Source organism: Neofelis nebulosa, chromosome 6 (genome assembly GCF_028018385.1).
Source record: "Neofelis nebulosa isolate mNeoNeb1 chromosome 6, mNeoNeb1.pri, whole genome shotgun sequence".
Taxonomy (NCBI): domain Eukaryota; kingdom Metazoa; phylum Chordata; class Mammalia; order Carnivora; family Felidae; genus Neofelis; species Neofelis nebulosa.
The window spans coordinates 108,169,898-108,185,085 of record NC_080787.1 but is presented as its reverse complement, the minus strand read 5'-3'; the positions used below and the strand labels follow the sequence as shown (position 1 = coordinate 108,185,085).

The following is a 15,188-nucleotide window of genomic DNA, read 5'->3' as shown; positions in this document are numbered from 1 at the left end:
CATTGCTCACCTGACATCTTTGGATGGTCAGCCGCTCTTCCAATTTCATTCATTAGCTCAGTGACTGTGTGTGCACATCTGCCACTTTGACTTTTTCCAGAATGCCTTGTCATAACCATAATGGAGGCATATTCAAATTTAAAAACTTCAAATTTTTGAAGTCTCAAATGCCACTTACAAATTGGTTCTAAATACCTCTCTCTGGTTGTCTCAAAATCTCATTTTATTTGTGGGTCATGTAGATGTCTCTGGAAAGACTGTAGCATCCTATGCCTCTGTTTAGGGGCATTGATAGAATCCTTCACTTTTACGATTAATGTTGTGTTTGAAACCAAACATTCTTATGGCTTCTCAATATTATGTAATTGCCACTTTCTCTTCTTTTTATATACAGAATAATATTTTGGGTCTCATATCACAAACAGACAACGAAAACTGGCTCAGCTTTTGGCTCTTCTTTTCCTGCTAAAATGGTACTTCTACTTTAACTCTGAAGACAGAGGAACCTGGGAATGTGACCTGAGATCTTGTTCTTAACCAAGTGATCTGTCCACCATGAATGCCTGATTTTAGTACAAGCCTAGAGCAGATGGAGCCGAAACCATGGTTCCCTGTTGTTGTTTTCCTTTTTTCTTGAGTTTGATTATTCTGATTACTAAAAATGCCTTGCTGTTTGACAAAGAACAGGAATTTTGAGATTGCTCTGGGGCTAGGTTAGCCAGGTTCAAGGCTCTGCCAACATTTAGAGAGATTGTTTTTTAGAATGGAACTTTTTAAAAAATGTTTATTTATTTATTTTTGAGAGAGAGAGAGAGAGAGAGAGAGAGAGAACAAGCAGAGGAGGGGCAGAGAGAGAGAGGGAGACACAGAATCTGAAGCAGGCTCCAGGCTCTGAGCTGTCAGCTCAGAGCCTGATGCAGAACTCAAACCCACAAATTGTGAGATCATGACCTGAGCTCAAGTCGGACGCTTATCCCACTGAGCCACCCAGGCACCCCTAGAGTGTACCTTTTTAATAAGTGCCTTATATGAAAACAAGTGACACATCATAAATGAGTTGAGAGTGCTCTCTACTAGTGAAAATGGTGGAGGGTTGATCCATTCAAACTCTTTGCCCAGTTGTACTTGGGATCCAGGGCACACATCTGTGAGACGGCTCTCCCAGATAAGGGGAAGGAGAGCAAACCCCACTGCCTGTCAGGATGGCTGTCCTGATCTCAGCTTCACTAGCTCCTGAGGTCCTGCCAAAGAAGTTAGTAAGAACTCATGTAGACCTGGAGGCCAAGGTTGAGCAGAAAGAGCCCCTGCAGTAGCACACATGTGGCCCTTCTTCTCCTTCTCTCTCCTTGTCCCCTAGTCTGTGTGTGTGTGTGTGTGTTTCAGAAATAGTACATAAGAGAATGGGAAATTAAATGTCTCTGTGGGAAAAAGCAGTGTTTCAGGTTCTCAGCATTTTAGTCAGCTGCTGTCATATTTTTCCAGACTGTAAATGTATTTTGAAGCTATTAAAATCTATTCATAGTGATGAAAAAAGGTAGGAACTCAATGGTTCTTTCCCAATTGCTATTTGTCCAATAACAAATACCTAAACACTTTAATTAGCCTTTTTATTTCCCCTATGGCGGCAAAATAATCCTCCTCATCTACGTGGGGGAAACAAATCTGTGCTGGGAACATAGCAAGACAAAAACCTCCCTGGGCTAGTCTGTTTGTCCAAGAGTATGGATTTTGGCAGCTGCTTTAAGAGTTGGGCTCCCTGATGAGGGCGCTGGTCTCTTTTGGGTGTGGGAAAGGAGAGGTAGAGAGGCCGGGAATCTCTTTTAAATCACAGACGAAAGGAAACCAGGAAGTAAGGGGAAATTATTTCAGTCTGCTCATAGCTCAGGATGTTAAAGGCAGTAACCTCAGCTGGTTGGTTAATCATTAGCAAAAAGGAAAGAGCAGCGGAGGTCAGGACTGGCCAAACCACAGAGACGGACTTGAAGCAGGGAGAGAGCTCCTGGAAGAGGCAAGATGTGATCTTACCTGGTGTTAACCTCTTTCTCGTATTAACTTTTCCTTGGGACGTAAAGCAAGATGACTCTTTTCTGTTCCCAGACATTTGTCTAAATAAAGCCCTCTTAATTTTGTTTTTGCTGTGGGATTCCTAAGCAGACCAGAAGAAAAGGCATCTTCCCTGAGCGGCTGCCCAGCTCCTGCTCAGTTTTGCTCTAGGGCAGCCGCTCTGGCCACAAAAAGCAAGCAGGTGAGTGTCCCCAAGCGGGGCTCGCCGCAGGCAGATCTGCCCCATTGTTGTGAAACAGGGCTTTGCACGCTCTCCGCAGCCAGGGGAATTGGTGCTGACTTCCAAGTTGCCCCGTGGAAGAAGAGAAAGTGGATCTGCAGAGACTGAAAGGAGAGGGAGAAGCCCCTCTCCTCTCCTCCCTCCCAGGGCACCATGGGCAACATTTGTGTGAGGTTCTTGACGTACTTGAAGCCCTGTCTCCCATGCCTGTTCCAGGAGGCCGACAAGCCGGTGGTGATTGAGAACCCAGTGGCCCGCTGCTCCCCTGATGCTTGCAGGTCACAGAGTCAGGAGCTCGGGAGAAGCGGTGGTCACTACTTTGTGGCTCTGTTTGATTACCAGGCTCGGACTGCAGAGGACCTGAGCTTCCGCGCGGGCGACAAGCTCCAGGTCCTGGACACTTCCCAGGAGGGCTGGTGGTTCGCCAGGCACTTGGAGAAAAGGGTAGATAGCTCTGGCCAGCTGCTGCAGGGCTATATTCCTTCTAACTATGTGGCTGAGGACAGGAGCCTGCAGGCAGAGCCGTGAGTAGTACAAACCCATACTTTATTTCTCAACTCTCTGAGGGCGGGTAATGAGTTTTCCTTCTTATCTGCAACCCCCTAATTTCCAAAGAGCTACCCAGAAAGTATGAGGAAGTACTGGCAAGAACCTTTTAATTGAAACACACCTCTACTGTTAAGAGTGAAACTGGCAGGTAATTGTTGTTGAAATGACTTCTATTACCATATGTATACCCGTGGGCCCTGGGTGTTCATCAACATTAACAAATCTAATCTATCTACCTAATCTATCTAATACTCTACCTTTTCTTTGGCTGTAAAATATGTCTGACTTTAAAAAGAGAACTGCATTTCATTTGTAGGTATATCATATATATAAATCACACCTTCAAATCTAAAGTTCAGCTCTCTCTCTTTTAAAACTTTTGAAGTATCAACGCCCAACTCTAACTCTAATTTTAATCCCTTTTCATTCTGTTAGACACACACAGAGCCAATTAACATCAGGGTAGCATTTAGAAGATGCTAATTTTTCACTGCATTTTCCCAGTGAAATAATGACTAGACATTTTTCTTTGAGATCCAGATATGGACTTAGGCTACCCAAATTGTGATAGTTTGGGGTTTTATTATGATTAGAAACTGACCAGCTATAGATATTTAGTGAGTTTTAACAACAACAAAAAATATATAATGGCTGTATTTCCCCAGAGGAGGAGATAATGACTAATCTGATATTTGGAAAAAAAATTCTATGATTATGGTGGACCCACAGAGGAAAATTTTATATACACCCATCCATCCATCCATGCAAGTGCCAGGCACAGCAGAGGCATGGTAAGTGGAGGAGGCGTAGGTTATGCTAGTGGTGGTTGAACATAAAGTAGATAAAGCACAGTCTTGACAATGGATACTTGAGGTTTGGTGGGTTGAGAAGCAATTGGGGACTATTACTGGCCCTAACTTTGTTACTGCCTGGTTCCAGTGAAACCCAAGACTGGGAATGTCTCCCAGGACTTATTTTATGGAATGTACCTTGGTAGAGGAACCACTGAGGATTCACTTATTTTCTCATATGTTTCTCTTTTTTATGAGAATTGTAGCATCCTTTACTGGCCTAAGGAATAAAATGGCAAGGAAGTGCCAATCAGGCAGTATTGCTGCATTCCAAACTCAAATACAAATACAAAAGGAAGGTTGGTAATTTTTGAGATTCTTTCCAACACTAGGAACCTATATGTGTTAAAAAAAAAAAAGGGGGAGTCTTATTTTATGCCTAAATAGAAATGAATTGAAATCTAGACTTTTGATGAATGGAATTGATCCATTCTCAAATGAGAAAATCATCTGTTTGAACATGTATTTTCTGTGATAATCTATAGGAAATATCTTTATTTATTCACCAAATGCTTGCTTATGTGCTTGCTTATGTGCATTTATGTTTTCACTACTATATGATTTATGGATATGGTATGATAATGTATGGTATTATGTATGTTTTAAATTCAGCAAAACATATGCATACTAGACAAATAAATACTAGAATATTAATACTAGAGCCTTGAATTCATAATCTAATATTTTTATCATTCTATTTGTTTATTTTTTTCATCATAATAAGCGGACTCTTTAATTCCCATCTCCTATTTCCCCCATCTCCCCATCCACCTCCCCTCTGGTAACAACCAATTTGTTCTCTATAGTTAAGAGTCTGTTTCTTGGTTTGTCTCTCTCTTTTTTTCTTTGCTCTTCTCTTCTGTTTCATAAATTTCATATGAATGAAATCATATGGTACCTGTCTTCCTCTGACTGATTGCACTTACATTATACTCTCTAGCTCTATCCATGTTGCAAATGGCAAGATTTCATTCTTTTCATGGGTGAATAATATGCCATTATATAAATGTATGAGATATATGTATATATACATATGTACATGTATATACATGTACAATGTATATATATATATGCATATACATGTATATGTATATATACACATATATCTCAGATACATATATCTTATCTTTATCCATTCATTTATTGATGGATACTTGGGCTGCTTCCATAGTTTGGCTATTATAAATAATGCTGCAATAAATAAAGGAGTGCATGTATCCCTTTGAATTAGTGTTTTTGTATTTTTTGGATAAGTACACAGTAGTATGATTACTACATTGTAGGATAGTTTTATTTTTAGTTATTTGAGGAAGCTCCATACTGTTTTCCACAGTGGCTTCACCAGTTTGCATTCCCACCAGCTCTGCAAGAAGGTTCCTTTTTCTCTACAACTAGGCCAACGTTTGTTGTTTCTTGAGTTTTTGGTTTTATCCATTCTGACAGGTATGAGGTAATATCTCATTGTAGTTTTGATTTGCATTTTCCTGATGATGAGTGATGTTGAGCATCTTTTCATGTGTCTGTGGGCCATCTGTGTGTCTTTTTTGGAGAAATGTCTGTTCATGTTTTCTACCCATTTTTAATTGAATGATTTTTTGGGGGGGTACTGAGTTATATCAATTCTTTGTATATTTTGGATACTAACCTTTTATCAGATATGTCATTTGCAAATGTCTTCTCCCATTCACTAAGTTGCCTTTTAGTTTTGTTGATTTTTTCCTTTGCTGTGCAGAAACTTTTTATTTGATGTAGTCCTAATAGGTTATTTTTGCTTTTATTTCCCTTGCTTCAGGACACATATCTAGAAAAATGTTGCTAGGGCCAGTGTCAGAGAGATAACTACCTGTGGTCTTTTCTAGGATTTTTATGGTTTCAGGTTTCACATTTTGGTCTTTAATCCATTTTGAATTTATTTTTGTGTATGGTGAAAGAAAGTGGTCCAGTTTCATTCTTTTGCATGTGGCTGTCTAGTTTTTCCAACAATATTTGTTGAAGAAACTGTCTTTTTCCCATTGTATCTTCATTTCTCCTTTGTCAAAGGTTAATTGACCACATAAATGTGGGTTTATTTTTGGGTTTTCTATTTGATTCCAATGATTTATGTATCTGCTTTTTGCCAGTACCATATTATTTTAATTTTTGTTTTTCTTTTTCAAGACTTCTTTGGCTATTCGAGGTCTTTTTTGGTTCCATACAAATTTTAGGGTTGCTTGTTCTAGTTCTGTGAAAAATGCTGTTGGTATTTTGATAGGGGTTGCATTGTATGTGTAGACTGCTTTGGGCAGTAGAGATATTTTAACAACATTTGTTCTTCCAACCCATGAGCGTGGAATGCCTTTTCATTTCTACATGTCATCTTGAATTTCTTTTCTCAGTGTTTTATTGTTTTATATTTGCAAATGACATGATACTATATATAGAAAACTCTAAAGACTCCACCAAAAAACCCCCACTAGAACTGATAAATGAATTCAGTAAAGTCGCAGGATACAAAATCAATGCATAGAAGTCTGTTGCATTCCTATACACTAATAATGAAGCAGCAGAAAGTGAAATTAAGAAGACAATCCCATTTACAATTGCACCAAAAACAATAATATATCTAGGAATAAACTTAACCAAAGAGGTGAGAGACCCGTTCTCTGAAAACCATAATGTACTAATTTTACATACATTCAATTCATATTAATGCTTAGGATCTCTGTTTGCTCATCTGTAAGGTCCCTGATTTCACACAGATCTCTAAATTCTCTGATTGTCTGGAAACATGAGCTTTTTTTTTTTTTTTTTTTTTTTGTGGAACATGAGCTTTTAATGTTTCATATGTAGTGGTTTAGCTACATACTTGACAGACAATGCTGAGGAAAGCAAGTAAACTGAAATAAAATAAGCAATTCAAAAGTGATAACTTTCTGGGTAACAGGCTCAAGCACAGTGTCCTTGCTTATTTGGATTCTATTTGCCTAACAAACACAAAATAAGACAACTAAAATATTGTGACTATTTTTTATTCTTATGGGCTATCTGTAACCAAGAATACTTTTCTTTGATGCACATAATTCCTGACCTCATTCCTCTTGGAATTTGTTCTCAGCAGTGTTCCAATGTGTCACTACCAACCTATATCTTGGGATCTTCATCCACTGGAATAAAAACTTGTTGCCCAGATGTTGCCACTGGGCCTCCTGGTTAGTTCAGGCCATTTCTTTTCTTTCTTTCTTTTCTTTCTTTCATTTCTTTCATTTCTTTTCTTTCTTTCATGGCCTTCATCTATGATCCTAGGTTGTTAATGAGGGTGCTTGCCACCAAAAGGCTAAATTCCTTCAATACTTTTAGTGCAGGGAGCTGTCACCTCTAGAATTCTAGTCCATTTCAGGTAGTGGTGATTTTAACTTAACAATTAAGCAGTTAACAGTCTTATGAGTGAAAGTGTCCGAGTGGCCCACACAGTGCCTTAATACTTGGGGAGTTACACAAAGATGTCTTTTAATGTCTTTCTTCATTGAGTTTTTCAAAGTTATACTTCATTTTTTACTTTCAAACACTGTGGAAGTTAATGTAGGTTTTTTTGTTTTTTGTTTTTTTTTTTACGATGAGCTCAGAATATAGTATTAAGATTATTATTTACATTTACATATGTGAGATTAGAGGCAATGGGAAACCAGTAAGAATTAAGTCATCTAATTTCTAAATAGATTAGTTAAACGCAATGCCTATTAGTATTCATTTGTTTGTGTCTTTATTCTTGAGTTGTCATAATAAGAAATCAATGCAAATACTTTTGGAGTTATTAGTGTCAGGGCAAACCAGTTGAAAGTTTTAGCATTTGGCTTTTTTTTTTTTTTTAATACTAAGAAGTAGAGATGTTAAAAAAAGAACTATAGTATTGTTAAAAGATAAACCAATTTAATACTTGGTTGTTATTCAACTTTGAAGTGCTTTACCTTTTCTGAATATCTTACGTTAAGTGATATAATAAACCCGTTCTTAATGACTTATTTTGTCTCTAGGAAGAATCATTGTATTTACCTCATCTTCAATTTGAATTCCTATATTCTTTCATAGATGAGTGTTTTTCTTCAACATTTCAACATGGAATTTCTCAAAACCCTTACTCTTAGTGTCTGATTACTCAGAACTCCCTTTATATTTTTTATTCGCAGTGTTTTTAGAGATACAAAGTTCATCCAGAAAATAATGGTATGGAAATTACACATAAATCTTCAAGCCAAGAACAATGGCTTTAAGTTCAATGAGTTTATTGTAAAAAAGTTTAACTAATGCAATATAGTGATGAAAAGCAAAATAATCAGCAATTGTGTAATTTACACGTAGCATCATTTATCTACAGGGGGTTTAAAAAGTTGTTTGCCTGATTGTTAAGTGTATATAAAAGTGTGGGAAAGCATTTAGTGAAAAGTTTCTTCTCCTATTATTGCCATGTAAAGGCAGATTATTTCCAGTTCCTCTCCTATTCATCATGTTATGAACTGCTTTGAAAAAAAATATTTGTAATTTATAATTTTGTTGGTAGTTTATGCTATGAAATAAAAGTGTTAGAATTTTATGAAGTATAAAGGTAAGAGAACTTCTTTCTATCCATTTAGGACATATTTTCCTAATTGTGCTCCTTTTTAATGTGTCAACTAGAGTTACGTCAAAATTTCATCTAACTTACGGTCATTGCCATTGTTTGGCTTGAAGAAAATACTAAGAAATAAAATGGTATGTTCTTAGGAAGAGAATTCTTTTACCCCACCATTTAAAAATAGAATTGGAGCCTCATTATTTGGTTATTTGAATACTGCTAAATTTAATAACTATCCAATACAAGTTGTACATAGTGTTCCTAGTTATTTTCAAACTAGGTGTCCGTAGACTTCTTTCTCAGCTGAGAAATGAAGCCACCTTTTGATCTTGTTAGTTAAAGGTAGAGTAACAATGTGGTTTAAAAGTTAAAATTATTATAAATACATACATACATACACACATATATACATACATACATACATAAAGGCATCAGAATATATAGATTTTGAGTATAATTTGGCATACAATGTAACATTAGTTGCAGGTGTACAAGATAGTGATTGGACAAGTTTATATATTATGTTCTGTTGACCACAAGTGTAGCTACCATATGTCCCCATTTTAATACCATTTACTATATTTTTATGCTGTGTCTTTTATCCCCGTTATTTATTCATTTCATAACCGGAAACCTGTATCTCCCACTCCCCTGCACCCATTTTGCCCAACCCCTATCTTCCTCCCCTCTGGCAGCCATCAGTGTGTTTTCTGTACTTATAGGTCTGATTCTGTTTTTTTATTTTTTCATTTGTTTTTCATTTTGTTTTGTTTAGATTTCATTTATGAGTGAAATCATGTGGTATTTGTCTGCTTAGTCTGACTTATTTCACTTAGCATAATACCTTCTAGGTCCATCCATGTTGTCTCAGATGGCAGGATCTCATCTTTTTATGACTGCATAATATTTCATTATATATATATATATATATATATATACACACACACACACACACACACACACACACACACACACACACCCCATAATTCTTCTCTGTTCATCTATTGATGGACACTTAGATTGCTTCCATATCTTGGTTATTATAAATAATACTGCAATAAACATAGGGGTGCATATCTTTTCAAATTAGTGTTTTCATTTTCTTTGGGTAAATACCCATTAGTGGAATTTTTTGATAATACAATATTTATATTTTAATTTTTTTTTTTTTTTCAATGTTTTTTATTTTTTATTTTTGGGACAGAGAGAGACAGAGCATGAACGGGGAAGGGGCAGAGAGAGAGGGAGACACACAGAATTGGAAACAGGCTCCAGGCTCCGAGCCATCAGCCCAGAGCCTGACGCGGGGCTCGAACTCACAGACCGCGAGATCGTGACCTGGCTGAAGTCGGACGCTTAACCGACTGCGCCACCCAGGCGCCCCTATATTTTAATTTTTTGAGGAACTTCCATACTATTTTCCACAGTGGCTATACCAAAGGCATCGTAATATTCACAAACCAATCTGACATATCTACTTTGAGTAGTTTAAATCACTAGAAAATCACTGACAGGCAATTCATCCTATAATTGTTCTTTTTTCCAGATCATTTATTTCTTTCCCTTTGTGATAGTTTTCAGGGAAGACTAAATGGATATATGTGGAAAATGAAAATTATTCATTTTCAGTTTCTCCCCACTAAGACAAAATATATTTAAATACCATCCTTTTAGAAGCTAAGTGAAAAAGAGGTTTCCATATAAAAGTAAAATGTATTATAAGAATACATATAGCTGTTTATCAAAGTAAATGTTTCAGATAAATCCAAAATAAGAATTTTAGGACAAATAATTTAAGTTAATTAGAAAAATGTATTACTAAGTGACTGTATTACCAATAGAATTATGATGTTTTCTCTCCTAATCCTTTATTGTGAAATAACAATATGGTGCCAAAATAATTAATTTATAAAACATTACATCTCAGATATAATATGGTTTTTCATGTTAGTATAACTATTATGTTTATGTTAACATAACTGTGTTTCTCATAATTTGTTATATAACAAATTTTTATGTACATTGTCACCATTTTGGGGACGAATGATAGGTAACTACTAAATTAAAATAAATTTTATAAGAATAATGGCAAAGTTATAGAAGTGAGGAAAAGAGGATCCAACTAAACTGCATTAAAATCACAAAATTTAAGTGTAATTAATAGTTTAAAGTAATTGATAGATAGTAATATTTGATTACAGTATTTCAAGTTATGAGAAGTAATCAAGTGACATGGTATGGAATCATTAAAGTTAATAGGAATAATTCTTAATCTTTTAGTTTCTTTTATTTTATTTATTATTATTATTTTTTTTTTCAAGTAGGCTTTTTGCCCAGCCTGGAGCCCAGTGTGGGGCTTAGACTCATGACCCTGAGATCAAGACCTGAACTAAGATTGAGTTGGAGGCTTAAAACTAACTGAGCCACCTAGGCACCCAATTCTTAATCTTTTCTTTTATATAATATATATATTAAAAATTTTTTTAATGTTTATTCATTTTTGAGAGACAGAGAGACAGAGTGCAAGCGGGGGAGGGGCAGAGAGAGAGGGAGACACAGAGTCCAAAGCAGGCTCCAGGCTCTGAGCTGTTAGCACAGAGTCCCATGTGAGGCTTGAACCCACGAACCATGAGATCTTTACCAGAACTGAAGTCGGACCCTTAACCTACTGAGCCACCCAGGCGCTCCTTAATCCTTTCTAAGAAAATTGATAATACTTTGAAAGTTTCAATTGCAATATGCCATTCAAACTCTTTTCTAGTAACAGTATTGATTTTTCTTTTCAGGTTTTCAACAAGTTAATAATGATGGAAAAAATTTTATGTGAGTGAAATAACGCATAAGCTGCTATGCTTCAATCCTAAAGATTAGAACCTAGATTTCAACTTAATCAAATTCATTTTTTGAAAGAAAAATATTCTATTGGTTTTTCAAATTGGTTTTTGTTCAAGAGAATTTCTTCAAATGTTTAGTTTGTCTCTGTAGATACATCCTGATGTTGTTTTTATTTTATTTTATTTTTAATGTTTATTTACTTTTGAGAGAGGGAGAGAGAGAGAGAGAGAGAGAGAGAGAGAGTGAGGGAGGGGCAGAGAGAGAAGGAGACACAGAATTCAAAGCAGGCTCTGAGTTGTCATCACAGAGCCTGATGTGGGGCTCAAACCCACGAACCATGAGATCATGACCTGAGCTGAAGTAGGGTGTTTTACCAACTGAGCCACTAAGGCGCCCTTCCTGGTATTATTTTTTTGATAAATGAAGGTCAAGCTTCTCACCAAATTGACATTGTCAAGGTAGATACAAACTTCTATATAGTAAAGTAGGGCTAACTTTTGTTAAGCTGCTATTATGTCTTGTCCTCTAGGTCTTGAGGCTCCCAAGAGAAAACAAACAAACAAACAAACAAGGTTTTACTTCAACTAACTCTGCCTGATTATCAGCTCAGAAAATTCCCTTTGGGTTTTCCAACTCTCAGTACCACAATGAGATACCACTATGTCACAAATAAAAATCAGAGCAATCTTTGGACTTTTCTGCTGGATATTTTAACTAGGTCCAAATGTTAGTGGCACAGAGTTTCAACTGAAATATAATGTTAATTGCCCTTTTTATGTGCTTAAGAACACAGGCTGTGCAACCAGTTGATCTAGATTGGAGTTTGGCTCTGTCATGACTTGAGCAAATTATTTGACCCCTGTGCCTCAGATTTGTAAAATAGGAATGAAAATGACATCTATCTTGTAAGGTCATTATGTAACATAAATGAGATTATTTGTGCAAAAAGCATACACCACAGAGAACCTGACATATAATAAGGGCTTCATAAATGTTACCTATTATCGAATTGCATGGCTCCCCATTTACTTCTGTCTAAATAGATCATACTTTGTGCATCTCCACTCTAGCCTCAGCTCACAATATTCTTTCCCTAGAACAGGTTTCATACGCTGAACATCTTTTAGTCTTTTTTCCATACTTTCTATCACCTGCAGTCTTGGGCTTCATCCACATGGTCAGACTTGTCCTGCCTGCAAACCTCTCCCTCCTCTTGTCCTGAGCAACTTTCACTCATCCTCAGTCTCACTCTGTTTGTCCTTCTCTCCCTGAAGCCTTTCTTGATGTGTTGAACTAGGTTTGGTGTTCCTGCTTAGAGCCTTTAACATTTATCATCATTGCTTATCCATTTTCTGCGAGACTATGCACTTTGGGTGTGGGAGGTGGAGAAAGGAGCCATTGCCCTGGGTCCCAGAGCTTAGTGTGGTACCTGTGCACAATAAGCACTCATGAACATTGGCTGGGTAAATGAATAATTAAATGAATGTTTGCTTATCTATAAATCTCAGATCTTTTAAAGAGCAGCTGACAAAGCCAAATTTTTTTCTTAACAGGTGCTCTCTGAGTTGTTTTTTTACCTACCAGAAATATCTAATGAGTTTCCTCACTCATGCATTGGGCATTTTGCATTCTTTTCTCAATGAATTGTTCACGTCTCAATTTTTGGTTAGACTCATAGTCATAAGAGTATAATTTCCAGGTCCCAGAAATTAATGACTCTAATCTACTTCTGGGGGAAAAATACTTAGGGGTCACAAATTGATTTGAATATTGTCCATAGTGTAGAATGACTATCAAACCAGAAACAGATTATGAATCTCATTGAAATGGTATTTTAAAATCACAGACATGCATATTAAACTATACTGTGGTTATATTTAGAGTAAAGGAATTATTGGCCTGAGCTCTTAAATGGATAGAAAACCAAAACCCAATTTACAAAATTAATGTTGTAGGGCCAGACTTATAATTTCAGTTTTTATGCTTAACATACATAATTTCAAATTATTATGTATATGAAATATTTTTCAGTTTGTGCATGCTGAAAGTTTGATGCTTTTACTGAATATTAATAGATTTTCTCTGTCACATTCTAAAACATTATCAAACTCAATAATTATATGTTCTTTTTACTGGTTTTCTTACTAATTAACTGCTGATTTCTCTGCAGCATTTTCTGATTCCTGTTTTTAATGGGAGTTCTTAACACTTGTTAGTACTGGAAAGATTGGACCAATTTTTCTGGGGGAAGATAGTTATGCAGATTGATAGTAGCTTGAATGCTATTTTAGAACTCCTTATGGAGCTATTTTCCTGAAGCCCATAACTTTAGTATTAGTTTATGTGGATTTTTTTTTGAAGATCAACCTAACAAGAATTTTGCTAAACTTATAGATATAAATGTAGATCATGTGATCTGTATTATACCCCTTCTTGCTTTTTTGACTAATTTCAGATTCCATATGGACTGTCTCTTGTGTGTGATCTTGTCATGATTTCATTTTTTTCTCCAAAGGTTCTCAATTAGATTTATTTGCTATTTAAAAATTGAATTAATTTTAGTGTTAGATTATTTAGTGTTTTTAAAAAATATTTATTTATTTTAAGACACAGAGAGAGTCAAGCGAGGGAGGGGCAGAGAGAAAGGGGGAGAGAAAATCCCAAGCCGGCTCCATGTTGTCAGCACAGAGCCCCTTGTGGGGCTTGATCTCACAAACCGTGAGATTATGACCTGAGTGGAAATCAAGAGTTTGACACTTAACTGACTGAGCCACCCAGATGCCCCAAATTCTTTAATGTTTTTACTTATGTCTCCTTTTTTATTTATACGGAATATTTTGTAGTACCTTTAAATTCAAACTAAATTTCTCAGTTGGAGATTTTTTTATGAATTATTTGCTTTTTGAAGGGTAAAATGAGAATGCAATTCAAGAAGTGCTATAACTAAAAACTTTTGTAATTCAAGAAATCCTAATACTAAGAGCTTTTAAACTTTATATTAGGTATCTATTTTGAAAGGCATTTAAAATCTTATATCAAACTAAATATTTCCATTAACACAAATGTTGCATACCACATTGGCAGCATGATTTGGGCGATTCGGAAAAATCCCATATGGTTCCTATGGAAAGCCAGTATTGTTGGTAGATTTAAAGTCACTTTAATGCTCTTCCAATCTCACATATATCTTTTTTCTATTTATGAATATTAATCAATTACGACATACCAAGATTCTCATTGCAAGAGGGACATCATCCTGCAAGCTCCAGAATTGTCCTGCTTGCAAAGTCGCTTCCAGGAAGTCATCTCTGGGGGATGCCTGTGTCATTTCTGTGAAGTAGGACTCAGAACATTTTCTCCAAAATCTTCTCAGCAGTTCTAGTGATTGAGAAAGATGGAGTCTATGGGATTCATGTATCCATTCACAAAATATAAACATTTTGTGTATATTTATTTTATTAAAGGCATTCTTTTTATACAGTGGGAGATACCAAAATGGATAAGACAGTGCTCATTCTCCACAGAATTTTAACAGTCTCTGGAGGTAAGACAAATAAATCAAGAATGTATAGTGCCCGTCCACCAAAGACCACCAGGAATACACCTGTACTGGTTTATTACTCATTGCAGGGAAGGAGAACACAGCATGGACACCAGTGGAGCATCTCAGTAAGAGCATGTTAGGAAGGATACATTATAGAGTCTGGGGTGTAATTTTGGAGAGAGTTTAAAGAAGCAGGGCTTTGCTCTGGATTGACTGCTGTCAGGAGGTAAGGATAACTATATGATTGGGTATTTTAATAAATTTTGTTGAGAAGGAGGGAGACTAGTTCAACATTAAGGCTACAATTGGTAAAGAAACAATAGTCATTTGTATTAGCCAAGATAGGTAGATATTTGGTCATTTTTGTGGTTGGACAATGTCCATGCTTTTGTGGGTATTCAGATGTGATTAAGAGTGATCTGATCTTGTTTTTGACTTGATCCATCATGGTCACAGGGTGGCCTCGTCTGATGTTGATGTTCTGTGAGACTGTTTATGTTCAACAGAAGAACACCAAGGCCTAGTTATAAGTGCCAG

The 15,188-nt window shown here is 36.2% G+C and overlaps 1 protein-coding gene across 1 annotated transcript in view; it reads left to right on the top strand.

Annotated features, from left to right (window-relative positions):
* The first annotated feature begins 1,854 nt into the window (after positions 1 to 1,854).
* Positions 1,855 to 15,188, top strand: part of FRK (fyn related Src family tyrosine kinase) — a 108,632-nt gene continuing 95,298 nt past the window's right edge. The window contains exon 1 of the mRNA XM_058735025.1: positions 1,855 to 2,808. Coding sequence (XP_058591008.1) covers positions 2,438 to 2,808 — 371 coding nt within the window. The 5' untranslated portion in view covers positions 1,855 to 2,437. The remainder of the gene's footprint in view (positions 2,809 to 15,188) is intronic.